Below are 26,279 nucleotides of genomic sequence, written 5' to 3' on the forward strand. Positions count from 1 at the left end.
CTGGATTTAAATGAAATCAGTGCAGGCCTTCTAGCTGGAATTTCTAGACGTGTCACTGAATTTTGAAGTGATTTGGTAATCCTGCTGAAACATCATTACTGTTATAGAGCTGCTGGTCCTCTTGGTTAGTACAGTAAATTCAGTATTTGAAATAAAGTATTTCTAGGTTCTTTAGCTTAAGTTCTTCTTTAAGGCCTGGGTGGAAAAATACAGAGTACCCCCTGCACTGGGATGGGAGTCGACAGTGGGATTGAAAGGACCAACTGTAAGAGAGAACAAAAAGAACAAAAGAAACATTGTTCCCAAAGAATAAATCAGAGAATTATGTAAGGAAAATATTTACTTTTATTGCTGTCTTTTTATTACTTTATTTTTTTTTTTAACCTTCGTTTCAGGTGTTTCAAACCTTTATTGCGTTTCTTTAATTTTCTGTTGCCTTCTCTGGCTCCCTCCAGCCATTTTTCTAAGTTATTTTCAGCTTATGCTTCATCTTCTTTCCTGTTTCTTCACCTATCTTCTCTTCAGCTGTTCTCCCCGTTATCTTTTTTTAACTGCTCCTCGATATATTTTTTGTCTTTTGAGCTCTGATCTGATGTCTTCTCTTTTCCCTCTTCTCTCCACTTTCCGTATGTCTTCTTTTAGCTTCTTTCTGCTCTATTTAAACGGAACAGTAATGATTCCTCTTATATTTCACACAAGTCAAGTATCTGTAAATGCTACACGCGTCTGAATGATCCACTTTATCAAATCATTCCCAAATGATATACTGAACTCGTCTTCTACTGCTCAGGAAAATATGTCACACTTTTTCTGAAATTGGGGTTGTGGTTTGATGGCCAATCAAATATCTCCTGGATACTTCGGCAGATATGTAATGAGGAGTGTTCACCACTCTTGCCCCTCACCTGTTCAGTGATGTAGCTCAGTGTGGGAGCTCTTCTCCTGATCTGCATCTGAATAATCTATGCCAACTATTTCACACTTGGGAAGTACTTCCTCCATGAGTATACGGATTAAGCCTTTATTGGTCACGGATGGAAGATCAGACACATCCAGGTACCTCAGATTCCTGAGAACAATGGAAAATGAGGAAATTCATATGGTATTATTTATATTATTATTAATGAAAAGAGAAATATTTATAGATAGATTTTTCTATACAAATAAGACTAATGTAACAAATTAACAGAATCTACATATAACAGCAAAAAGGCAGCAAATGGAGAAACTAGTTAACAGACACTGACTGTAAGTGATGCAGGGTGGCCAGACCCTTTTCTGTGATAGAGGGACATCCAGCAAGAGACAGCACCTCCAATGAATCTTTAAACACGTGTAGTCGGCTTAAGGCCCAGTCATCCAAGTGTGGACAATTGTTGAGATATAGCTCCCGTAACTCCTTAAGGGCCACTGTAGAGAGAGATCAAACAGAATGCAGCAGGCACCCAAAGCAACATTAGAATTACAATGGAGCTAACGATAGAACTATCCATACTAGGATGTAATTTATTCAACTAAGCAATGCAGTAAGTAGTAAAATCCTCAATGTCTGTGTCATATTAGTCATTTTTAAGTGTATTTTTTTTTATTCTAAATCTATTTGATTAGAACCTGCATCTTAAAAATAAATATGCTTTTCATCAGTTATTCATATAATGTGCTCCTCACCTATGTTGTCTAAACCTCTGTAAGTCAGTGGTGAACGGCTAAGGTCGATACATTCTACAGGCAATTCCCTGTGTTCCAAGAAGTTCCAACTGAACTTTCCACGCCTATTTGCCCTGTACCAGTCCTTTTGTCCCTGAAACCTGAGGACAGAAGAGTCATTAGTGCAGGTACATTTAGGTTTCTGAAATAAATAAAAATGACAATTCATGGCATGAAAAATGTCATCAGGAAGGGAGTTAACATTTATACAAAACAAATGGATTAATGTAAGATGTTGGATATTGATTAAGTATCCCCTAGAAACCATTGAGCAGGCAGCATATATTGGTCAAGCATTGTGACCTAGACTGCAGAATTTGCATATACAGGTATGGGACCTGTTATCCAGAATGTCGGGGCCCTGGGATTATCTGGATAAGGGGTCGCTCTATAACTTGGATTGCCACACCTTAAGTCTACAAAAAATCATTCAAACATTATTTGATCCCAATAGGATTGTTTTGCCTCCAATAAGGATTAATAATATCTTAGTTGGGATCAAGTACAAACTACTGTTTATTATAACAGAAAAAGGAAATCAGTTTTAAATATTTTAATTATTTGATTGAAGTGGACTCCATGTGTGATGGCCTTTTTCCATAATTTGGAGCTTTCTGGATAACGATTCCCATACCTGTATATATTTATAAAGCAACAACCCCATTCCCGTTTTTTTATATTTTTGAAAGGCAGAATTTATTGACCAAGTGTCAATCTGTATTTGTCAACAGCAGAACAAAGGAGAGAAGGGCACCTAAATTATTTTTGCCTTTTGACTGTGTGTCACCTAATCTGAATAGAGGAGTGGCGGGTATACATCTTCAGGCAGATGGAACTCGTGTATTTATGACAGGATCCCAGCTGACTTTATAGGGACCTTTGGTCAACAGGGGCACATCCCCACCATAGTGTGCCTACATCCTGAAATTTTAACAAAATAAAAATCACTGGGGGTGCCAAATATTAAACACCCCCAGTGATCGTAATCACTAACCTCAGACCCCAGGCCACTGCTCCTGTTAGCAGAAAACCCACCACATAGCGATCCTCTTCTTCTGTGTCCTGGACCGATGCATGTGCAGTAAAGCTTTTTTTGTTAGTTTTGGCTTTTCATTCTACTGCGCATGTGCATTCATTTGAAAAAAGCAGCAACAGGAAGAGGATCACTCTTGTCGTCTCACTATCCTAGGCCGATGCAGTTTTCTGTCTACAGGACCACTGGCCTTGGGTTTCAGGTAAGTAATAACAATCACTGGGGGTGCCCAACATTTCCTTTTCTTCTTCTTTAAAGAACACCAAGATCTTTTTTATACTCATGGGTGGAACTTGAAAAAGAATGATCCACTTGTACTGTATGTATGTACTGTATGTATAACTTTATTTGTAAAGTGCTGTTACGGAGTTGCTATGCCGTACAATGCATACAAGTAAAATATAAATAAAAGTATAAAAAAATTATATATCTTCTTCAGGTGGTGTGTATAACAGTATACACAGGGAGGACAAGTCAGACAATACATATACATAGTAGACTGAGCTCATATAAGGACAAAGATCTTAAAGGGATTCTGTCATAATTTTATTACACGGTTTACACTGCAATTAATTCACTCTACCGTATAAAATTGAATTCCTGAACCAATAAGTGTATTTTTTTTTAGTTGTAATATTGGTGTGTAGGCAGCCATCCCTGGTCATGTGCTTTCAGAAAGAGCCAGCACTTTAGAATGGAACTGCTTTCTGACGAGTTATTGTTTCTCCTATTTAATGTGACTGAATGTGTCGCAGTGGGACCTGGATTTTTACTACTTAGTCTCAGGCCTGTTTTAAGGCCTTGGTGGGCCCTGGGCAAAGAGGCAACCATGGGCCACCATGACCGCGGCGCAGAAAAAAAAAAAAGGGAAGCCACACCCACTTTTTGAACACACCCCCTAAATAACACAGCCATTTTAACAAAACATAACTCAATCATGCCAGTATTAAATGTATATTCAGAATATTAACCGCAGATCTGACAGTATACATTTACTACAAACATGGATAATTAGCATATTAACCCTAGCTGTGTCAGTATAATGATTGCAGAAATGGCCAATGAGCACTCCATTGATCCCAGACAAGCAAGTAAGATCACTAAAACATGGCCAATGAACAAAAAGTCTCTGCCACCTTGTCTGTACTTCTGGCAGATTGGCAGTAAGGCAGAGCCAAGAGAGAAGCAATTTTGAGAAAACATAAATCTGATTAAGTAGTGAACTTGTGGAAATGAAGGTTCCTGTTCATTAAAGAGGTTGTTCACCTCTAAAATAACTGTTAGTATGATGTTAAAAGTGATATTAAGAGACAATTTGCAATTGGTTTCATTTTTTATTATTTGTGTTTTGAATTATTTAGCTGTTATTCAGCAGCTCTCCAGTTTGAAATTTTAACAGCTGTCTGCTAGGGTCCAAATTACTGAAAGATGAATATAGCAGCAGTTTCATAAATACCCCCAAAGAACCCATAGCAGGATGGCACAGTGCAATTCCATGTATAAATACCCCCAGAACCATAGCAGGATGCTGCAATGTATAGAGGAGGACAAACCATTTTTTTCTGCAACTAATGTTATTTTATAATGTGGTGTTGTACACAGTGTAGGCTGCTGCTGTGAAAATGAACACACTGACACAGCACTTTGATACAATTAGCAGGGATCAGCCACTACATCTATCCATCTACCTGTTTTTCTATCTTCTTGCACCTAACAACAAATGCATTCAGCCAGCACTGAGTGTTTGGCTTCTCCTTATATAAAGCAAAATAGTCCTCATGCATTGCACAATAGATTTGTACTATATGTTATAAACTGCCTAGAGCCTGCCTGTTAGTCATTTTTGCCTTGATCACAAAAAAACAGAAATTCAAATTACCAGTAGTGTGTGTGTGGAAAGCCAGAGGCAAAATCTCACATCCTCAGTATCAATAAGAAAAATAGAGATAGACACTTACCAGGAACTACTCAGGCCACAGTGAAATCCTAGAATCCTAAATATTTATTTTAAACAAATCTTTAAACAGCCTGACACTTTTCTCTGTTTTTGAATTTCTATAAATAAATAACAGACAAACATTTGATTCTATATTGTGTATCAAAAGGGGCATTCACTCTAAGGGCTAACCTTACTGCGGGTTTGCCATAGTAATAGCATCCTCCATTTTTATAAAATAGAAACAGTGCTGATACTGCTATGAGGCAAGGTGATAGATAACTTTACCTCAGGCTGCAGTGCTCAACACTTTACTAGAGGTGGCAAAAAGCCAATCCCACGGGTGCTTCTGGGCTGTGCCACTTTACCTGCAAATCTGGAGATTTTTGTTGCCCCTGATAAAGTGCCACCTGAGGTAAAGTTCTCAACCCTGGCAGCCCCTCCTTAAATATCAGTGAAATTTTTATAACCGGTTATTTTGCTGTTAAGGTTTAGCCGGAGCATGTAAAAGTTAAGCACAGGGATGAAGAACAGCAAGAGGCTAAAGCTGCCCATTCAACAGGCTGATAAAAGCTGCCGAAAGAGTCGACAACTTATTAGGTGATGCATGATGCTCTCCTATGGGCTTTCCCTACCAAAGACCACATTGGTTTGTTGATGTGGGCCAGCCTCGTGTATTCCTGTTGTTGTTAAGAAACACCAATAATTACAGTTAAATCCAAGCTGAGAGAAAATCCTTATAAAATAAGGGATGAGTATGTCTTTATTAACAAAGAAAGAGTGACAAGATGAAATCTAATTAGCAGATATTGGTCAACGTGATTCTGCCTCCTGCATTCCCCCTAACTCCTAAGCCAGTGCAAACCTACAACCTACAACTCACCGATCTAAAGCAGAGAAGGTGTGAGTGTACGGACTGCGGAAGGTCTATCCATTGTTCTGTTGTTAGGCTGCTGGGGGGGATGAGGGAGGCAGTGATATCACTTTGCAGTACAGCAGTAAAGAGTGACTGAAGTTTATCAGAGCACAAGTCACATAACTGGGGCTCCTGGGAAATTGACAGTATGTCTAGCCCCATGTCAGATTTCAAAACTAAATACTAAAAAAAACAGTTCTTGCTCGTTTGAAAAAATGGATTTCAGTGCAGAATTCTGCTGGAGCAGCACTATTAACTGACGTGTTTGAAAAACATGTTTTCCCATGACAGTATCCCTTTAAATGCTATGTGCTAAGAGCCATAATAGGAAGGAGGTTCCTGCCTCATAGAGCTTACAGTCTAAGTGATTGAAGACTCTCAAAATTATTCCCTACTATACAGGGTAGCAGCAAGAGGCATTTCCTAGTAAACACTAAGGAGGAGGAATGCATAATAAGTTGCCGGTTCAGAAAGGGTTAAAGTTGACCATTCTGCATCCCATGGTGCTATGCAACATATTTACAATATGATGAACACCAGCAACACTCTTTACTTTACTAGTTGTTTATCTGTAACAGTGGCTGATATTTCACCTGGATATGATGGACACCATAGGGTTCTAATCTGTGACCTGGAGCATGCAGAGAACTCTAAAACCACATTAGATTTTTTTCAGCCAACAATTCTTGCATTTTGCAGCACTACAGGCTAAAATAAAGTCACCAGTGTACATCCTATTCATATTTATCAGTTATGAAGTGCTCAGACCCTTAATTATTCACCCAAGAGGGTGTCAGGTGCTCAAACTGGATGACCTTTGCCTTCCCTTCAGGTCTTGCATCCCATGTACATCCTATTCATAAGCCTTTTTCCATGCTGTCTTACCTTAGTGCAATTTATATGAAACATTTAATTTTTGTGAATGACTACAACTAAGTTTTAAACAGCATGAAATGATGCTGCCATCCATCGAACCACACTTACCTGACTCCTCCTTTCTGAGACAAGGTGTAATATGAAGCAGCCGCATATTTGCCATATTCCCTCTCGGTGTAGGCATAATGCCTGGGAAAGAAAAAAAAAGTGAATCCCATTTAAACTACTGCATACAGCAACCTGACCAACAACAATATCACCTTGATATCATAGCGCAAGACCCTACAGACAAGTTGTGTTGCTCTTTATTGTTAAAAATGCTGGCAGATCCTGACCAGTTTCAGATATATAGGATTTATTTAACCTCAATTGTAAAATATATGGAAATCCCAGAGGAGACCATACAGAAGTCATAAGCAGGGTCGGACTGGGAGGCCCGGGGCCCACCGGGGCTTCTGGCCCGTGTCCTGCCAGGCCAGTCCGACCCTGGTCATAAGAGCTTTTATACAGGTAATGAAAGTCATGTGGCACAAATTCTATCATGCATATGTTGTAAAAATGCATAGCCTATGCATGACCCTTGCATATAACAATGTAATAAAATAATAATTCAGAAGAAAACAATACATACGCATTCTTTCTGCGCACGTTCCACTGCTTGAAGCGAACACTCCAGTTTATTATGGCTTCGATATCATAGAAACGGTTGTAGAGGTAGTGCAAGACCCGGTGCTTAGTGAGGGATGAAGAGGCAGAAGAAGAACTATCACGAGAAACTCTGCACAAGATAGGGGGTAAAACCTTGGCATTCTGCAGCTGGAAGAATATTAGGACAAGACATTAGATATGCTATCTAAATTTCATTGTCTTCTTGGATTCTAAATTTACATAATGTGCATAGAAAACACTGCAATCAGTACTGAAAAAGTACTGCCTGTGACACACGACAAAGGTTGCCTCTTTGCAGTGCTGCAATTACATGGATGAACTGTTAGCGAGGTACAAGTTTTTTTTCACAAAAAGATATGCATTGCAAGATGATAAGAAATGTAAAGCATTGTTTGTAAAATGCAACTTCTGGAAGGACAAACATCACCTTTAAAGGGGTAGTTCACCTTAAAATTATATGTTAGCATGATGCAGAGTGAGTCAGTTTGCACTCTGAAGATACAATTTTATTGTTATGAATTATTATAAATTATCTTCCTCTTCAGTCCCCCTTCTATACTTAAATTATGGGATTGTGTAATAAAAGGCACTAAGTATGCCAAGGAGCAGTAACCCATAGCAACCAATGAGATGTGTGCTTTAAAACAGGTGACCAGTAAATGCTAACTACTGATTGGATGCTACAGTTACTACTCCTGGGCATACTTAGTGCCTTTTCTTACATAATGCCCTTTAAATAAGTATAGAAGGAGGACTGAACAGGAAGATAAATTATAAAATTTAAAAACAATACAATTGTAGCTTCAGAGAGCAACAGTTTATGCTACTGGGGTCAGTGACCCCCATATGAAAGCTGCAAAAAGGTAGACGAGGAAGGCAAATAACTTCAAGAAGTACAAAGAATCAATAAAGAAGAACAATTGTAAAGTTGTTAGGAATAGGACATTCTATAACATACTTAAAATTTACCATAAAGGTAATCCACACCGTTACAGTATGGAGATCCAAATGATGAAAAGATCCCTTACTCAGAAAACCCCAGGTCCCAAGTAGTCTGGATAATAAATCCTATATCCATACTTGAATTTCTCAGCCTTGCAGATGCGCCTTGCACTACTGCCCTTATTTATCGATACAGATTTTTATGCAACCCTAATTTCAGCAGAAAGGCCTAACCATAAGCAGAACGAAGCATGTCCCTTCATCTAATAGTTTACAAATTAGTCACCTTTCAGATAATTTTTAGTATGGTGTAGCGTGAGATTCTGAGACAATTTGCATTTGGTTTTCATGTTTTACTATTTGGGGGTTTTGAGTTATTTAGCTTTTTATTCAGCAGCTCTCCAGTTTCTGCTATCTGGTTGCTAGGGTCCAAATGACCCTAGCAACCATGCATTGCTTTGTATAAAAGACTGGAATATGAATAGGAGAGGGCCTGAAAAGAAAGAAGAATTATAGCAATACATCTGTAGCTTTACAGCACATTTGTCTAAAGGTGGGGTCAGTGACCCTCCCATTTGGAAGCCAGAATGAGTCAAAAGTCAAATAATTAAAAAGCTATAAGAAAAAAATAACGAAGACCAATTAAAAGGCTGATTAGAATTGGCCATTCCATAACATACTAAAAGTTAGCTTAAAGGTGAATCACCCCTTTAAATAAAAACACACACACACACACACACACACACACACACACACACACACACACACACACACACCTACCCTGCCCCCGACACACACACACACACACACACACACACACACCTACCCTGCCCCCGACTCACTAGACCGAGATGCACGAGGCTATTTCTGCTTTCCCAGGCTAATCCCACACACTGATTCTTTCCGCTTCATGACAGGATCCTTTGTTTCTCTGTACACCGGCACAGCTGTCACATACACATACAGTGCTACACATGGGTCACCTACCAGTCTGGGAGCAGCCATGTTAGATGCTGTTCATGTGACAGGCGAAGGTGGGGCTTGTATAGTGGAAGACTAATACGGTGTCCATTTTAGGACATTTGGGTGCAAACTGAAAGTGTGTTTTGCTCCACCTCCAGTCTAAAATATCTGTTACTAAAAATGATTTACTCTCCTCCAGTGAAACTCTAAATACGTACTGCCTACTTCTAAATGATTGTTCCGGGCTGCAGCACATTTTGTCTTCCATCAAGCCCCTCAGCCCAGCTCCCTCCTCCCACTGCCTACTCTCTGATCACCTCCCTTTGTCCTGATTCCATTCTGCAGCGTTCTGTCTGCTCCCTACTCCCTCCATTCTGCAGCATTCTACTTACTCCCTTAATTCTGTCTACTACTCACTGATCCCTCCATTCTGCAGCATTCTACTTACTCCCTTAATTCTGTCTACTACTCACTGATCCCTCCATTCTGCAGCATTCTACTTACTCTCTTAATTCTACCTGCTCTCTACTCCCTCCATTCTACCAACTCTCTGATTCATCCATTCTGCACCATTCTACCTGCAGTTAGTATCCCCCAGACAATACTTTCCTAGTACAAAGACCACAGTGGAAAGGGACCCAGTATATTCTCCCTACTCCTGGACAGCATTCACTGGGGTGTCTCTACATCTAGCAAGATTTATATTCGTTTGAATTATATTTTGCAACCCTCTTTTAATATTACGATAAGCTGTTATTCAATAAAGAACCACTGGCTGATTTATTCAACCTGAGAGTTCTAGTTCAACTACACCCTTCCTCCACTAATATAGTGAGGAAGCATCCTGAGCACGAGTTGCCTGTAAACTTATTCTCTAGGTAGTTGTTGGGGGGTAGTCCCTCACCCAGCAAAGCTTGCATGTCCATAAGTAATTTGTAAACAAAATGCTTTTTTCCCCTCTATTGTGTTACTGCTGAAGGTGACCAGCTCTTTCCTCTGTGCAAAGTTCAGGTATTACTCTGATCAGTACTATCTTTGTGATAAACATATATATTGTCTTTTTTAAAGTTTTTTATTTTGAATTTTAAAATTCATGATTGATAAGGAAGGGCGTCATTCTATCACATATGGACATTATTCCATACTCCTCTGTAACCCTCCCAAAACTCCAGGCTTAATTGCACTGACCCTTGAGTAGTGAGCACTGACCCTGGAGTAGTGATCACTGACCCTGGAGCAGTGCTGTCCAACTACTGTGGCACAGGGGGACTGTATTTTTCTGGCCTACCGGATGGAGGGCTTATAATGGGTGTGGTTCAAACCAACTTTGAACCACACCCATGTTACCACAAGAACTTTTAAGACCATGTCAACATTAATGGTGGTAGCACATTAAAAAAAACAAATGGTTGGTTCTCTTTGCAGGGATATCACTCATCACTCAAATGTGAAACAAGATTATTAAGTCATATTAAGACATACACTTAAATCCATATGCCTCATACTCCCCTGTGGATAACACAGCAACCCCCCAACACATAATTAAACACATTGGGGACCCATAACAAGTATTTCCAAATGCTAATAAACCACAGCCAGGTTTACCTCCCACAGGCAGAGTATGGCACACACAGGCAGAGTAGGGCAGGCAGAGTATGGCACACACAAGGAGCATAGAGCAGGCAGAGTATAACACAGGGAGCATAGGGCAGGCAGAGAATGGCACACACGAAGCATAGGGCAGGCAGAGTATGGCACACACAAGGAGCATAGTGCAGACAGTAGGGCACACACAAGGAGCATAGTGCAGACAGTATGGCACACACAAGAAGCATAGTGCAGGCAGAGTATGGCACACACAAGGAGCATAGGGCAGGCAGAGTATGGCACACATAAGGAGCATAAGGCAGACACTATTGCACACACAAGAAGCATAGGGCACGCAGAATATAGCACACACAAGGAGCATAGGGCAGGCAGAGTATGGCACACACAAGAAGCATAGGGCAGGCAGAGTATAGCCCACACAAGGAGCATAGGGCAGGCAGAGTATGGCACACACAAGAAGCATAGGGCAGGCAGAGTATGGCACACACAAGGAGCATAGGGCAGGCAGAGTATGGCACACACAAGAAGCACAGGGCAGGCAGAGTATGGCACACACAATGAGCATAGGGCAGACACTATGGCACACACAAGAAGCATAGGGCAGGCAGAGTATAGCGCACACACAGAGCATAGGGCAGGCAGAAAACAGCAGGAGACAGGGAAACATATCATGACCACTCTAAGTAACAGTTCATCCTGTGCTACATACAGTGACACAATGTTGGTGCCCCTCCAGTAGTTTGTCTGATGTATGAACAGGTGAATAATGTCGACACTTTCAGTCTGGCTCTGAGGTGTGAACAGTGCAGGGCTTTAGGGTTGTCAACAATATAATTGCTTAAAGGGTAAGGCATTTTCCAGTAGCAGTATGCACAAAATGTCTGTCTTAAATATATCGATAATGGGTTGAGTGCAGAGGACCTCTTGTCTATATGTATTTTGTGGTCAAAGCCTCATTGCAAAATTAATGGTGAGCACAACTTTCCCTTGTTTGTTACAGTTATACAGGAGCAGTGACCAGCTCCATGTTGTAGCTCCCACCTTTCCCAGCTATAGTCAGGTGATCCCACTGGTGTCTAATAAAAGGGCAGCCAATTTTGGGAGTTTTACTTTGAAAGCAGCAAGTAAGTTGCAGGTAAAACTTAGTCCCTTTGTAAAATATATAATGAAGCAATAGAATTCTTAAAGAATCAGATGAAAATTGAGCGCAGGACTGGCCAGATATGGGATGACTTTGACGTAGTTGGCCAGCTTAAATATATTGCAATATATGGAAAAACAATCCCTGTTTTGCTTAAAGGGTAAGGCATTTTTCAGTAGCAGTATGCACAAAATGTCGCTGTCTTAAATATATTGATAATGGGTTGAGTGCAGAGGACCTCTTGTATTTGTCTATTTGTATTTTGTGGTCACACCCTCATTGCACCCCGGCCTAATGGTTTTAAAAATTAGTGGTGAGCACAACTTTCCCTTGTTTGTTATATCTCTATCTATCGATATATCAATTTAAAAAAAATCAGAGCATCATGTTTTTCTGGTTCTACTGGTCATTTTTCTATGTGCAAGCTCTTGATGTTTTATCCAATTAAGCAAGCATGTAAATTGCACATTACAACAGGGAGAGCCTTCATGTCAAGAGAGGAAAACACAAATACATGAAAACAAAATAGTATAAATTAATTAGCTTTATTGAAAACCTTTGGATATAAAACCATGTAATAGCATTGAAATGTATGACTAGGCAGGAGCAAAGCTTTCAGCATTGTATACTTTAGGTGGCTATAAAGCCTAAATTATTTTTCCATTCACTTTTCCTTTATATGTAGAAATATGAAATAATGGTTTACAACATTTTGCTGCAGTATATTTCTATCATGTATTAAGTCTGGGGGAAATCTGCTCTAAACACATGATGGTTTTCCACTATTCCACACATAAGCTGCTGTGTTAGCACACCTGCTCCAGAGTAAGACATTTTATTAATATAAGTTAAAACCATTTCTTATACCTTTTTTATCCTTTTAAGTAATCTGTATTGCTCCACTTCAAAAATATAAAAATAAAAGCACTATTCAGACATCACAAAATATTCACATGATTAGAAAATTAAAAACGAATTTCTAGTACATCTTCCAGTTTTTTTGGTATGTTCTTCATGTAAACTCAGGACGTCCAGTTGCAAAAGTCTATTTTACAGGATTTATCATCAACCTCCCATCTCACTCTGTGCGGATTTTAGCCAAGTGGCCACCTGTGTAGCGATTTCCTGCAGGAGAAAGGTACATTACAGGACACAGTAATATTGTTTATTGATTTACAAATGAAATACAGTTTTGGAGCAGTTTGCTCTCACCTTTCTTGCTTCCTGCAGGGATAGTGGGTCACTGGTGCTGGATGGGTTCATGTTTGCACAGTGAGATGTGCCATTGATAAAGATGGCGATTTCTGAGCGTGACTGATTCTTTAGCACACTAAGAGCATGCCATGGATCAACATCACCTATAGATCAGCAATGGAAGAGGAATGAGTACCTTTATAAGGATAGTACTGAACAGCTGTAGTAGTACTTCTAAAAAAGCAATATCCTCATAAAAATGGTATATCACGGGTAATATCTGACAGTACTAAAATGACTCTTGGGAAATTGATCAATAACATCAATATTTGCTTTCAACTTTAAACCACAATTCTAGGGACTGTGGCTAATACGTTGTTGTGTCCACTGCTGCCATTTCCACAGAAAACAGCAGTGGACAAAATGGCACGGTCCATCTGCCATCACTCCTGATAGCAGTGAATTAAAAGCACCCCATTTTGGATGCGAACGGAATGGTGGCAAGCAGACCTCTGGGACAAAAAGCATGTTGTGCATGCAGCTGTTCAGCAACTTCCCATTTTGCATTTTCATCCATTATCTTGTTAGTAGAATCCCCTTCACAGCCTATGAAATTAATCAGAGAGGCCTGAATAGATGGATTTTAAATAAATAAGAGTACATTTGATTTTGCAGAGTTTTTTTCAAATGGAAACAAACTGGAATTTTAATAACCCTGATTCATATACCTGCTCTATAAAAGGCTTACCCATAAAAATGTCACTGCCATTACTGCCCTAACATATGTAAAGCCATAGCTTGCAGATACATTGTCCTCTGTAAAATTGAACTGGAAGTCAGGAAATAACTGTTTAATGAATAAGCCTTTACCATTAACAAATATGATCCTGCTTGATTTTGGAAAATCAGCCCCATAGAATTCATTGGTAAATTGCACTGACTGAAGCACAGACTCTGTAGGAACCTGGAAAATCTGGAAACAGAGGTCAAGCTGGGACTTCAGGGTGATGAGAGGGGAGAATGGACAGGAGGGATCCTCACAGGTTTGATCTAAAGAAGAGAAGGCAACATGTAAGGAAAATGTCACAAGAGAAATTAATATTAAGAGACTAAGAGATTTATTAAAATTTGAGTTTAGACTTTAATAAATAAAAGCTCACCCATGTTCTATTCATTCTTCTAACTTTCACCCATTGATAAATACAATTCTAAAAATCCCATAGGAATGAATAGAATGTGGCCGAATTTTATTTATTAAGCTCTAAACTCACATTTTGATAAATCTGCCCCAAAGTATACAACATTTGTTTGCCACCAATATTAGTACAAATAAATGCTCTCTCTCTTCACAAGTACTTACAATATCCAAACTCTGTACATGTCTGATAGTACCATTGCCGCTCACCAACCCCAATTAGACTGAGTTTGGTGCTGCTTAGATCAGCCACAGATTTGGCATGGGAGTTAGAGATACAGCTCAGACCCATGGAGTTCATGTACATCTGGAGATAAAAACCTCAATTATTATTTTCCATAGAAAGAGCTCTTGTTTTACCATTCATTTCTTACAACTTACCTTGTTTACTGATCGCAAGCCCTCATATGCGGAGTTGTCTTTGGTGGTCATTAGCTGGCAAATGTTTTGCACGTTGCTAATTGGAGACATTCCATTATATTGCACTGCCCCCATAAATATGTCTGCCAGATTTCCAACAAATTCTGTGTAATCATCGGAACCTTGCAGAGATCCACAGGAATAGAAGTCTTTCTCCAGCTGAGTGACGTTTCCCTTCTGTATTAGTGAATCTACAGCATGAAAGCCTTCTTTTACTGCATCCAAGCACTGCAGAATTGTAAATCAGTTAACTGGAGAAAGTTAGACCCGTATAGATCAAAACATTAAATGGACTGGGGTTAACCAATTCGGCATTATCTACAATATGCAGACATTTATCATATAATGAAAAAAAAAATCTTTGTAGGGTTAGCGTGATCGAATGATGTGACTTCTTTAATGTCCACTAGTATCATTCTCATTAGGTTTGAGACCTTGCTAGCACTGTATAGTTATACACACTATTCTCATATACAAGAAAATATAGCTAATATTGTCCTTTACCTTTTCAGATCCACCAATTACTGGGTCTGCAAGGCTCCATGCAACCACCTGATGGAAAGAAATACCAAAGAAAAAGATTTCTGGTAATTGTGAACATGTTATGATAACGGTTTAAGCATAATCCAGTATTAGTGTGTGGGTGATGTTTTGAGGAATATCTTTCCCACAAGTCAGTGTTGCCAAGATCATCACATTTTAGCAACAGTTACTTACTTTAGAAAACAACATGCAGTTACTTAACATTTTCTATGAAAGCAAGAGCTTCAATAAACAATGATGCAGTTAGTTTAAATGTCTAAGGCCTTCCAGAGACTCTTGAGGGGTCATTTAGTACTGCAAATGCAGTTGCAAACACACTTATTTCCTGAAGTTGTTGCGGGAAAAATCTCAGTCATTAAAAAGGTACTTGCTCAAAAGGCGATAAATGTGCTCAATACTACTCTTCCTTCTTGCTGTATGTTCCAAATCTTGCACAGGGCACCTATTCACTTCGGGAAACCCTGGAGTCACTGCCAGGAGCATCTCCCCTTGTGACTTATGGCTTACTTGTATCTCTTTGTTGGGTATCAAAAAGCTAATATTGGCCTTTTCACTGCAGCATCTGCAACTTTGTATCAGGTGGTAAGTTTTTAACATCCTCATTTTATTGGTTGACCGTTTACTAAAGCTGGCCATAGACGTAGAGATCCGCTTGTTTGGTGATGTCGCCCAACGATCGGATCAGAACGGAGGCCAAACGGGCGGTCGGATCGCAGGACTGCATCAACGAAAAGATGCGGCCGCGATCCGATGGGATTTTCTAACCTGCCTGATCGGCATCTGCCCGACTTTCGGCCAGATATCAATTGGGAAAGCCCGTTGGGGGGGGCTCTACACGGGCCGATAAGCAGCCGACTTGGTCTGTCGTCAGTTTTTAATCGGCCCGTGTTTGGGGGCCTTAATACAGACGCCTGTAAAGCAGACTATCAATTTGAAAAACAATCTTGAATGGAAGAAACGATATTTTAAGATAGGCGCCAAACAGAACAGATCTATCTATATGAACTATGGCGAACAGGCTGCTTTCCAGGAAGTTGAACGCAATGTCTATTAAATAACAAAAGCATAGAAATCTGACCCTCACTGACTTCTATGCAAGTTACTTGCTAAATCAGATTAAATAGGGGACTTGTTGCATATGAATAGCACAAATGATCTGTAACTCACAATACTTAGCTTTTTTTCCAGAATAACAAGGGAGTAAAGTTTTGCTTTCAGGGAAACGACACAGGGCCATTTTGGGAACGATGAATGCCATGTTTTGACTTCTGTGTAAATCACCTGGAAGTGCAACTCCTATTTGTTTTTCATTGTCAACAAAGCCTACTGTGTACAAATTGTTTTTGCTGTGTACAACTAACAATTTTAACAGTGCTAAACTTCACTATTCAAACTGCCCCACGACTTTGCAGATGTGTACATATTCAGTTTTCAATCTGGGGCAATATTTGTCACTAAAAGCCATTGGCCCCTTCAGCTTTACATAATTAGCCAAGGCCACCTCTGGTGGTACTGGTGTGTAGCATGGAGCACCACATAGAGTAAAAAATCCAATACTTTATTTATACATTAAAATCAATACAAAAAATATATATATATATATAATCGCCTGTAATGCAAAGAACCCTCAGGCCACTTTCTCAAAAGCTTTTTTTTACAGTGAAATCCTAAAACTGCCTGGCTTGCCATTAAGCCGATATTCACTTTTATGACTTGATAAATGAATCATATATATGCAGCTGTGTTTATTTTTCATTTTGAAAATATTTTATAAACACCATTCATTATTGAAATATAGCCTGAACTTTCTTGCACCCTACTTGTTGAAAATATCTTTTGGCATGCTAAATGTGTATAAAAAGAACATAATTTAATATAAAATATCTGATACATAATGATAATGTGGGAACCAACGTTTCAATATGCACACCACGCATATTTTGCAAGATGAGGCTCAATGGAAACAGTGGAGCTGAGTGCAACTATGTGGAAGTACAAAGAGCAGTTTAAGACATGTGTTCATGGTTAGACTGCAGCTACTGCAACCACAATTGGTCTGAGCAATGGTAAACAAACACTTACAGGTATGAGGTGACCAAAAAGGCTTGACTGGCCAGTGATGGGACTTACTTTGTTATAGCCTGTGAAGTCCAGTTCTGCTCGAACTGGTGCAGAGGAAGCCACAGCTGCATATACTAAATGTGGAAACTGCAAGAAGACAGTAGTTTAATAAATGTACAAATATACTACATGTTTTTCAATCTTTTTTTCTTAATATTCTACTTTAGAAATAAACATTTCAGAGTAAAGTGTTTAATAAAAATATGTCTCACCCTAAAACCATACTGGTGGATTTTTATGCTAAACATATTTTAATGTATCTCTCTACAGCTGGGCTCACATGGAACACAGTGCAATGAATCTGATGGCCATTTTGCGGTTTGCAAGGGAAAAATGATGCTACAACAAGGCTTTGGAAGGTGATAAAAAGGTTTTAGGGAGATGCTAGAAAATAGTTTTAGTACTAGACCGAATCTGTGACAGCTTTATGGTAGCTAGGGAAAACAACAAATTTTTACTATTAGTACAGTATTACTAATTATAAACTTACATTATAATACTTTTAACTGCACTAAATAAAAACACAGGAAAGCAATTTTCTGGGCATAAATGCCTATATTCACTTTTGCTCAACATACAAAAACAGGACATGCTGAAATGGCTTTTTATATTTTGTTTTTGCTTTTACTAAGCATTCATGGAAAAGGGATTTCCTCTTTTCTCCCTTGTTTCCTTTGTTGAAATGGAAATAATGAGCTATGTAAAATGTTGGCTATTGTTAAATAAAACAATAGCCAATAACTATGTTCAGCACGAGCCCTATTCACTAAATTGGTGTTGAAAAGCGGATTATAATGCCCCTTTAAAGGACAAGTAAAACATGCCTACACTTGGTTATTAACTTCCTACTTTCTCCAGTGTTCTGGCCTTCATATCTAGCATTGAGCATTCAGTTTTCATCAAACAATTCCCTATCAATCTGGTTCAAACTAATATCATTTCTACAAAAAAGGCAAAGGAAATTGATCTAGACCTGGACTATGTATAAATGAAATTACTTGTGTATGTGCATTGTTTCCCACAAAAGTTACCCAGCTCTAATATAAAGGCACAGCCCTGCTAATTTGCAGGAAGTAAGTTGAATAGTTTTTTTGGACTGACCTTCAGTCTGAACCAAGCAGAGAGGGACCCAGGGTAGGAGCCTCCAAAGCAGATCCAGGTATTCTGGCGTGTTAAGTTGTATTTCTGAGAAATAAACATGTGAAAAGATGCCAGATCTGCAAGCCTATAGAAGACAGAATGAAGGAACTTAAAGTATTAGTGACTCTCCAGATGAACCATTATATAATGCTGAACATAAATAAAATGGGGTGGAGAAGTTACAACATCCTAATGTCTCTGTATTGGGATAACAATAGCATAGATGAACTGAAGCCTATGTGCTAGAAAAAAGAGGGAGGGATTAATTGATGGTAGTTAATTAGCAGGAACTTGCATTTAGCTGTCTTGTAACTGTACACGGACTATGTGGGCATATGTGAGATATATAGGTAGGATAGGTGTATTCCTTCTTGACAACTGCATATTAGGAGAAAAAGTTATAAGTAGATCCAGTGGTATTCGTACTAGCAAGAGAAGAGAGGTAGGTGAAGAGGTAGCACAAAACCTTATATACAAGAGGTAGGTGTCCATTAGTAAACTAGGTTGGATCATTGTTAACCAGGCAGAGGGAGAGAGTGATTATGCATGTATTATAGCAGGCCTTGAGTAGACACTGATGTCTTACTTCTGAGCATTAGTGGGGGATAACAGGATAGTTAATGATGCTGCATTAACAGGGCATAGTAGGCACCTCCCCATTATAAACAGAAGGAAGGAACTGGGTTAATGATAGTCTGAGGGAATTACCCCTTACAGGTAGTAGATGCCTGTATATCACTGCTTATTATTTGACATTGTCTGTATAGAGGTAGTGTTCCAACTGTGTGACAAAAGTTATTGCTGTGTAGTACTCACGCTTGCTGGCTGGATAGGAACTTTATATTCTCCAGTGTCAGCCCATCAATGTTAATGCTGGATCCATAAAATCGATGCTCAAGAGACACTAGCAAAGCTCTGTGGGTCTGTGCCAACTCAACGTGTTCACCTGCACCAGAGAGACTTTCAGTATATGCTGACCTTAGAAATTACTCTTCCTGCATCTTCTCACCACCATCTAAGAGCATCATGTATGTCCTTCAACGAAGAATAACAAAGTATACCCTTCTTATCCCTTCATTGCAGAGTGACAGCCCTGACATTCCACTTTGATGCCTTCTCTATATGGCCTGCACCTTTCAACCATAGTATTTTAGCCCTGGCATCATTTCTGTCAAAATGTATTATCGGTCTCTAGATCCCCCATACAATCTGCCATCCTCACTGCAAAAACCTCCCTTTACCATACACCAAAAACATTGGCATTCCCTTTCTACAGCCCCTCATTGTAGGCCTACAACAAAGTCTGTTTCCCTCTCATCTTGGGGAAACTGGCATTTCAATTGTTCATTATTTATGTTATAGTTTAATTATTTACCTTCATCGGACTCTTTCCAGATGTCAAACAAGGGTCACTGACCCCATCTAAACAACCAATTCTCTGTAAGGCTACAAATGTATTTTTATTGCTACTTTGTATTAAACATCTTTCTGTTCAGGTTCTCTCCTATTCATATTCCAGTCTCTTATTCAAATCAATGCAAGGTTGCTAGGTTAATTTGGACCCTAGCAAACACATAGCTGAAATTGCAAACTGGAGATCTGCTGAATAAAAGCTAAATGACTCAAAAATCACAAATGATAAAAAATGAAAACCAATGGCAAATTGTCTCAGAATCTCTCTCTCTCTCTCTCTCTCTCTCTCTCTCTCTCTCTCTCTCTCTCTCTCTCAGGGGTCCCCAAACTTTTTTACCCGTGAGCCACAATCAAATGTAAAAAGATTTGGGGAGCAACACAAGAAAATGAAAAAGCACTTGGGGTGCCAAATAAGGACTGTGATTGGCTACTTGGTAGCCCCTTTGTGAACTTGCAGCCAACAAGAGGCTCTACTTGGTACTATACTATAGTTTCTATGCAACCAAAACTTGCTTCCAAGCCTAGCATTCAAAAATTAGCACATGCTTTGAGGACACTGAGAGCAACATCCAAGGGGTTGGAGAGCAACATGTTGCTCATGAGCTACTGGTTGGGGATCACTGCTCTACAGCATACTAAAGGTTAACTCAAAGGTGAACAACCCCTTTAATCAGCACTTGTAAACTGCTCCATATACTCTGACTTGAGTCTACCACTGAGCATTCCCTCTGAATGCTATCACTTGCAACAGTGGTTATCCTGGCTAACTATTCAATCTAAGCTAGCAACAGTGATGTGTAAAAGAACATGAATAAGGCACAGGGTACATACCAGATAGGACAGAAAATTCAGATAATGAGCCCTCCCCTCCAATATACAGGAAAACAGGCCCATCAGGATAATTCCAGTACTGCTCATTTATCCAGTACCTCTGTTCCGAGGCAAACATAGAATTCATTGTGACAGAAGAAAAATGAGGGAAAGAAAGAACAATTAATTTTCAGGTAGAACCACAGAAGAATGGGTGCACATGATTTGTATTATCATAGTTTCTTCCTAGACATTACTAGATATTAAATGGACAGTAAATGGAAAATTCTTTCATTTATACCTCAAAACAGAGTGAACTTCTGAGTTTAATACAGGTATGGGATTTATAATGCAAAATGCCTGGGACCTGTGTCATAATATAAGGCTGATTAATAATTAATACCGATAGTACAGAAACCAGTGAAACTAGCATCAGAATTTAATAATCAGCCTTGTAGCATCAATAGATAGATTAGATAGATAGATAGATAGATAGATAGATAGATAGATAGATAGATATGAGATAAAGCGGCACTCACCATTCATTAGGTTACTCGCCGGGTGCTAACCAATAATAGTCCAGAGAAAGCACTCACGGCATTGACCATCAGATATATTTCAGAGTATGTTTATGCATCACAAATAAATATACTCTGAAATATATCTGATGGTCAATGCCGTGAGTGTATACACACACACACACACACACACACACATACACACACACTGCTATTGAGATGCTGAAACTTTAGGTTGATGCAATAAGTGCAGTATATAAAATATGACATTTTTAGCCATATTCATTTTTTGTGTTTAGTTCTACTTAAATCTCTTATCACTACAGCATGGTAATGTATGTGCATGTCCTAATGTTATGAAATTTTCCTACTCTAAATTATGATATATGGCATGTATGTTGGCCACTACTAATTCTGACCAACACTGGGCTTCTGCTGCTCTGTCTGTTATCTTTAGCCAACCTGATATATGGAGATATTCATCAGATATGTAAAAAAAGATAAAAAATTTTCATCAGTTAAATAATTATATAATAATATAATATTAATAGGAAAGAAATATAATTTCCAAAGGATTTGGCAACCCTATTTCCAGGTTGCCCTGTAGGGTCTGTTCGGGCTGACCAATGCCCGACCCCCGCTGACCCGAGAGCCGGCCTGCACCCACCACCCCACTATACCCTCCTACCCACACCCACTACCCGTGGGGTGGAAATGGTGTCATTACGGAAGCGGATCATCCTGATAGGGGGAAAAAATAGCCATATATTCGGGGGGCCAGGGAATCAGGGACCTTCTGCCCGAAACCCAACCACTTGCAGATTCCATGGGTACTCGACCCAATGCAGCACATATAAAGACACAGCCAATAACATTCACTCATCTAAATTCATGAGTAATTGTAACGTTTCACTCTTGCCTTACTTAGATTCATTCAGTTTGATGCTTTAAAGGCCCTAAGGAGCCAATTATAAGGTTGAATAGGATGAAAAAGTGACAACATGTGTAATCATACAGAAGTTATACTATTAAATCACTAGGAGCTCACCTGATTGTAAGTGCTATTGTTACGTCGGTTGAAGTGGTCCAAAGGTTGGACAATAAAGGATTCAACTGAAGGCGTGTTGGGGAAGGCCCCTTTTGGCATCCACCGATTAGTGTAGAAGGATTTGAAGTTTTCTGTTTCCTTTAGTTGGTGCAATTTATTCCTAATCTGTCGCCCATTCCATGCTTTGGGGATAAAATAGAGAGTGCAAATGAAATTTATGAATTATACTAGGCAATGGTCAAACTGTATATTTATTAACAATAGAAGTGTCACCATTTCACTACTATAAAAGGACCACAACTCCCAGAATCCTCTGACAAAGCTGGTTATCGAAAGGATGCAAAGAGTATAATTTCAGAGCTGACTGCGGGCTGGATATCCCTTTCTTAAATCCTTACAGAAGTCCAATATACTGCAGCACACTGCACATTGTATAATTTTCAAAAGTGTATTTTATTGGCTCAAAACAGGTGAGCAGACAATATGTAGCAACGTTTCGGGTCTCACAGGACCCTTTCTCAAGTGGCTGTATATTATTCTATATAATTATCTCTTCATAGCATTTCCCACACTGGTATGTGATAGGTTCCTTAAACTATAAGCTCCACTATGGTAGGGACTGTTGTTAATTATGTATAATCTCTAAGCTCCACTATGGTAGGGACTGTTGTTAATTATGTATAATCTCTGTAAAGCTTTGTGGAGTATGTTAGCACAATATAAAATGATGATGATCTGACAAAGCCTTTTATTGTACTGCAAAATTAATGAAAACATAGTGAATCTGGTGCTATTTGCATAACATGGGGGAAACTATATTTTTGCAAAGGAAAGGTAATTAAACAATGGCGTAACTACCATGTAGCAATCCTTGTGGCTGCAGGAGGGTTCGGGATACAGAGGGACAAGGTCTGCTCTATGGATGGTTGTCCCCCACACCAGTGAAAAGAAATTTACAGCTCACCAGCCATCTGCTTAAAGGAGAACTAAAGCTTACTAAAGAAGTAGGCCAGAAATGCTGTACATTATGTTTTGGGCTTCTGTACGAACCCAAGGCAACCACAGCCCTTTAGCAGTGAAGAACTGTGTCTCCAAAGATGCCCCAGTAGCTGCCCATTTTCTTTTCCGCTGATTCACTGCACATGCTCTGTGTTGCTGTTACTTACTGAACTAAGGGGCCCACTCACAATATACAGTACACATGGATTATAAATGTCACAATATAAGGCTGATAAGTAGTTAATTCATGGCAGCACAGAAACCAGTGCAATTAGCATCAGAATTCAATAATCAGCCCAGATGCATCAGCTTATATTACAGACTAACCTAATTTTCTGCTAGATATTTCGCAGAGACTTTCCGAGATGGTGACCCCCTGTGAAAAGTTTGAAGTCCTGGATCATTGCTGCTATTGAGAAGCTGAAACTTAAGGCTGGTGCAATAGGTTCAGTATATAAATTATGGCATTTTTATCCATATTTGTTTCTAGGGTTTAAGTTACTTGCAGCAGGTGAGAGGCCTACCAGGGGTTGAGGTGGGGGGAGGGCCCTAAGTGCATGTGCTGGCCCCTCCTGAAGATGTTATTCTTTTTTTGTGAGCAGGCCTAGTAGCTCATAGTTAGTGTAATTCCAGGCAACTTTTCATGCATTTTCATTAAAAAGTGAGCAGTTTTAAAAGTATTTTTTAAATGAAATCACAGTTGAAAGCAGTTTGTTCAGCTGGCTTCTGCTACACTGTCAAGACGAGCAGTGCAGATAATAGAACTGGAAACACAAATACCTAAATCTTGTTTTGTGTGTTAGAAAGTTGCATTACATTTACTTTCATTATGCAGCAAAATAAATAGGCAAGTGAGCTGTAGAGTCGAAACTCTTGCTTAGTATCACGCTACACATTTCCCTTTGCAAGGGCTTGCCCTGAAGCCGTGTGAAACTGAACTAATTTGACACACACTCTACAGGAGAAAAAGAATCCTTTACTGTTCTAACACGCTACAGCACGCGTACTGTTGTTTAATAAATGTGTATAGCACGTTAATGGCCATACACTTGACTTATGCAAGAGAAGTGTGTTCCCCTTAACACTTGGTGTGCCAAATTTCAGGAGTATTGCAATGGAAGCCTGACATTTAACAAGCCTGACATTTGGTACTACCGGGATGTAATTTCTGTGACTGTCCAGCTGTTTTTTACTGTGGATCTTAGCATTACATGTAGAGGCTTTCAGTTTGCTGAGAATTGTAGTTGGAGAGACACGTAGGAGTTCGATTTCTCCACCTTTCTATGGTGCTGCCCTGTGCTAAAATGATCTTTATGAAATTTCCTGTGTAAGCAGTGTAAAAACATTCACTTTCCTGTTCTATTCCTGTCCGCTTGTCAGAGAGTGAACTATCTGATCAGATCACCAAGAATCATTGGTGTTTTCTATTACTAAGATAGTTACTGATGTATATCGCTCAGCAACATTCAGTACAGGACACTTTATATTAGTCTCATACTAAAACACTGTTTAATCCGCCATGAATGCAACACATGTATATTCTAAATGTACTTACCCCCCTCAGTTCCCCCCAGAAGGGGCAGCAGGAGCAAGGAGAGCTGCAGCCACAAACCAGCCATTGCACTGCAGTTTCTCAGAACCGAAACGGAAAACAAGCAATTCTCCTTTCAGCTCAGAACTGCATGGGGAAGCATGAGCTATCACATGACTGCTGGGCTAGAGAATCACATGGCATTAGTAACTTCTGATTGGCTCTCTAGCCTGCTTGGCTCAGCTTTTATCTCTTACAAGTAAGCTGCTGTCCCGTGACTAAGCAATCAACGCGGTCGCTAGGCTGACAGGTCCCTGGAAATGGAAGCACAGCCAAAATAAGATGTACTAGGAAACGTAGTGTGCAATTATTTGAATTCAAATGTAATAATACAATCTTTTGTATGTAGGTTTTAATCTAGCATTTGAATTTTTTATTTGTATATGTAGCAATTTGCCGTGTGCTAACCAAAATATTATTATGACAGTCCATGAAAGCACTCACAACAGCTGCCATAAAGCGTATATTAGCAAGTCTTTATTTGTGCATGGTGTATCAACGCGTTTCGGCTCACCTGGACGACAGCTCCAGGTGAGCCGAAACGTGTTGATACACCATGCACAAATAAAGACTTGCTAAAAAAAAAGCTTCATGGCGGCTGCTGTGAGTGCTTTCATGGACTGTCACGTATATATATTTGTATATTGCGACATTTTTGTAACAAACTACATTAGAGTCTAGAGGGCGAAGTGACTAACGCTGGCATCGTCAGCGTTAGCGGTTTCAGGGACTTCACCGATTTACTAACGGGCGCAGGCGTCACTTCACTAGCGAAGGAGAAAGACGCTAGCGGTGATTCACACTCTATTGTCAGGCGTATTTTCGCTCTGGCGAATGGACGTTACTTCGCAAATTCACTAAGATGCGGATTTTACTGAACTGACTTGCCTTCGCCAGCTCAGACCAGGCGAAGTGCAATGGAATGCATAGATCTTCCTCATTCTTCTGTTACTTACATCATATTTTTTAGTGGAAAAAGTTCCAGACGAAGTGCAATTGAATGATAGGGCTTCTTCAATTTTTAGTTGAAAATTTTTCTAAGTCCAAAAAACGCTGGCGTCTTTTCCTTTTTTCAGAGTGATAGCCTGCAAAAGTCCTTACATTTTTTTTGGGGTAACCAGGTTCCCCTATACATTTTCTAACATATGGAACATAAACTATATAGTGAGCCTATGTGTAGGGCATTATAACAACTCTATTTTATTTATTAAGGTTCCCTGGACTTGTGTAATGTAATGTATTTGCTGCAACATATACGTCCATTCTACTTTAAATTTCCCACCGTATCCAAATTAGCCTGATCGAAGACCTCTAACGAAGTTGCATTAGGTAGAATTGAACGCAAGCGCATCTTTGCTTTGAGTTGCTTGCATTGCCGCCCTGGACATAACTTTGCATTTTAGTAAAATATCGTTGTCTGAGCGAATTTTGAGATGGCTGCGAAGCTGTCGCTGGCGAATTTTGTTTACTTAGTATGTACCCCTATGGGCGCTTTG

The 26,279-nt window shown here is 39.5% G+C and overlaps 2 protein-coding genes across 4 annotated transcripts; both read right to left on the reverse strand.

Moving 5' to 3' along the window:
• Positions 1–356: 356 nt before the first annotated feature.
• Positions 357–9,508, reverse strand: dmac2.L (distal membrane arm assembly component 2 L homeolog). Of its 3 annotated transcripts, none has more exons than XM_018230257.2 (7): positions 9,067–9,359; positions 7,100–7,284; positions 6,577–6,657; positions 1,669–1,808; positions 1,248–1,410; positions 906–1,069; positions 357–649 (listed from the first exon to the last, which is right to left on the reverse strand). In XM_018230257.2, the coding sequence occupies exons 1-6, from the start codon at positions 9,082–9,084 to the stop codon at positions 910–912; spliced, it is 747 nt and encodes a 248-aa protein (XP_018085746.1). In that variant the 5' UTR covers positions 9,085–9,359; the 3' UTR covers positions 357–649; positions 906–909. The 3 variants fall into 3 exon arrangements, with proteins under 3 accessions (XP_018085746.1, XP_018085743.1, XP_041428879.1); XM_018230254.2 differs by having other exon boundaries at positions 357–654; positions 9,067–9,345; XM_041572945.1 differs by having other exon boundaries at positions 357–1,069; positions 9,067–9,508.
• A 2,809-nt stretch (positions 9,509–12,317) lies between these two features.
• Positions 12,318–24,896, reverse strand: prss16.L (serine protease 16 L homeolog; the record flags this gene model as incomplete). Its single annotated transcript, NM_001095749.1, is given in 12 exon segments — positions 12,318–12,916; positions 13,004–13,149; positions 13,856–14,035; positions 14,346–14,487; positions 14,562–14,828; positions 15,105–15,152; positions 17,274–17,351; positions 18,366–18,489; positions 19,221–19,350; positions 20,649–20,748; positions 22,194–22,375; positions 24,748–24,896. Coding segments are annotated over 12 exon segments (1,521 nt in total). The 3' UTR covers positions 12,318–12,856.
• Between the last annotated feature and the right edge of the window lie 1,383 nt (positions 24,897–26,279).

The sequence above is a fragment of the Xenopus laevis genome, chromosome 8L, assembly GCF_017654675.1.
Source record: "Xenopus laevis strain J_2021 chromosome 8L, Xenopus_laevis_v10.1, whole genome shotgun sequence".
In the NCBI taxonomy this organism is placed as follows: Eukaryota; Metazoa; Chordata; class Amphibia; order Anura; family Pipidae; genus Xenopus; species Xenopus laevis.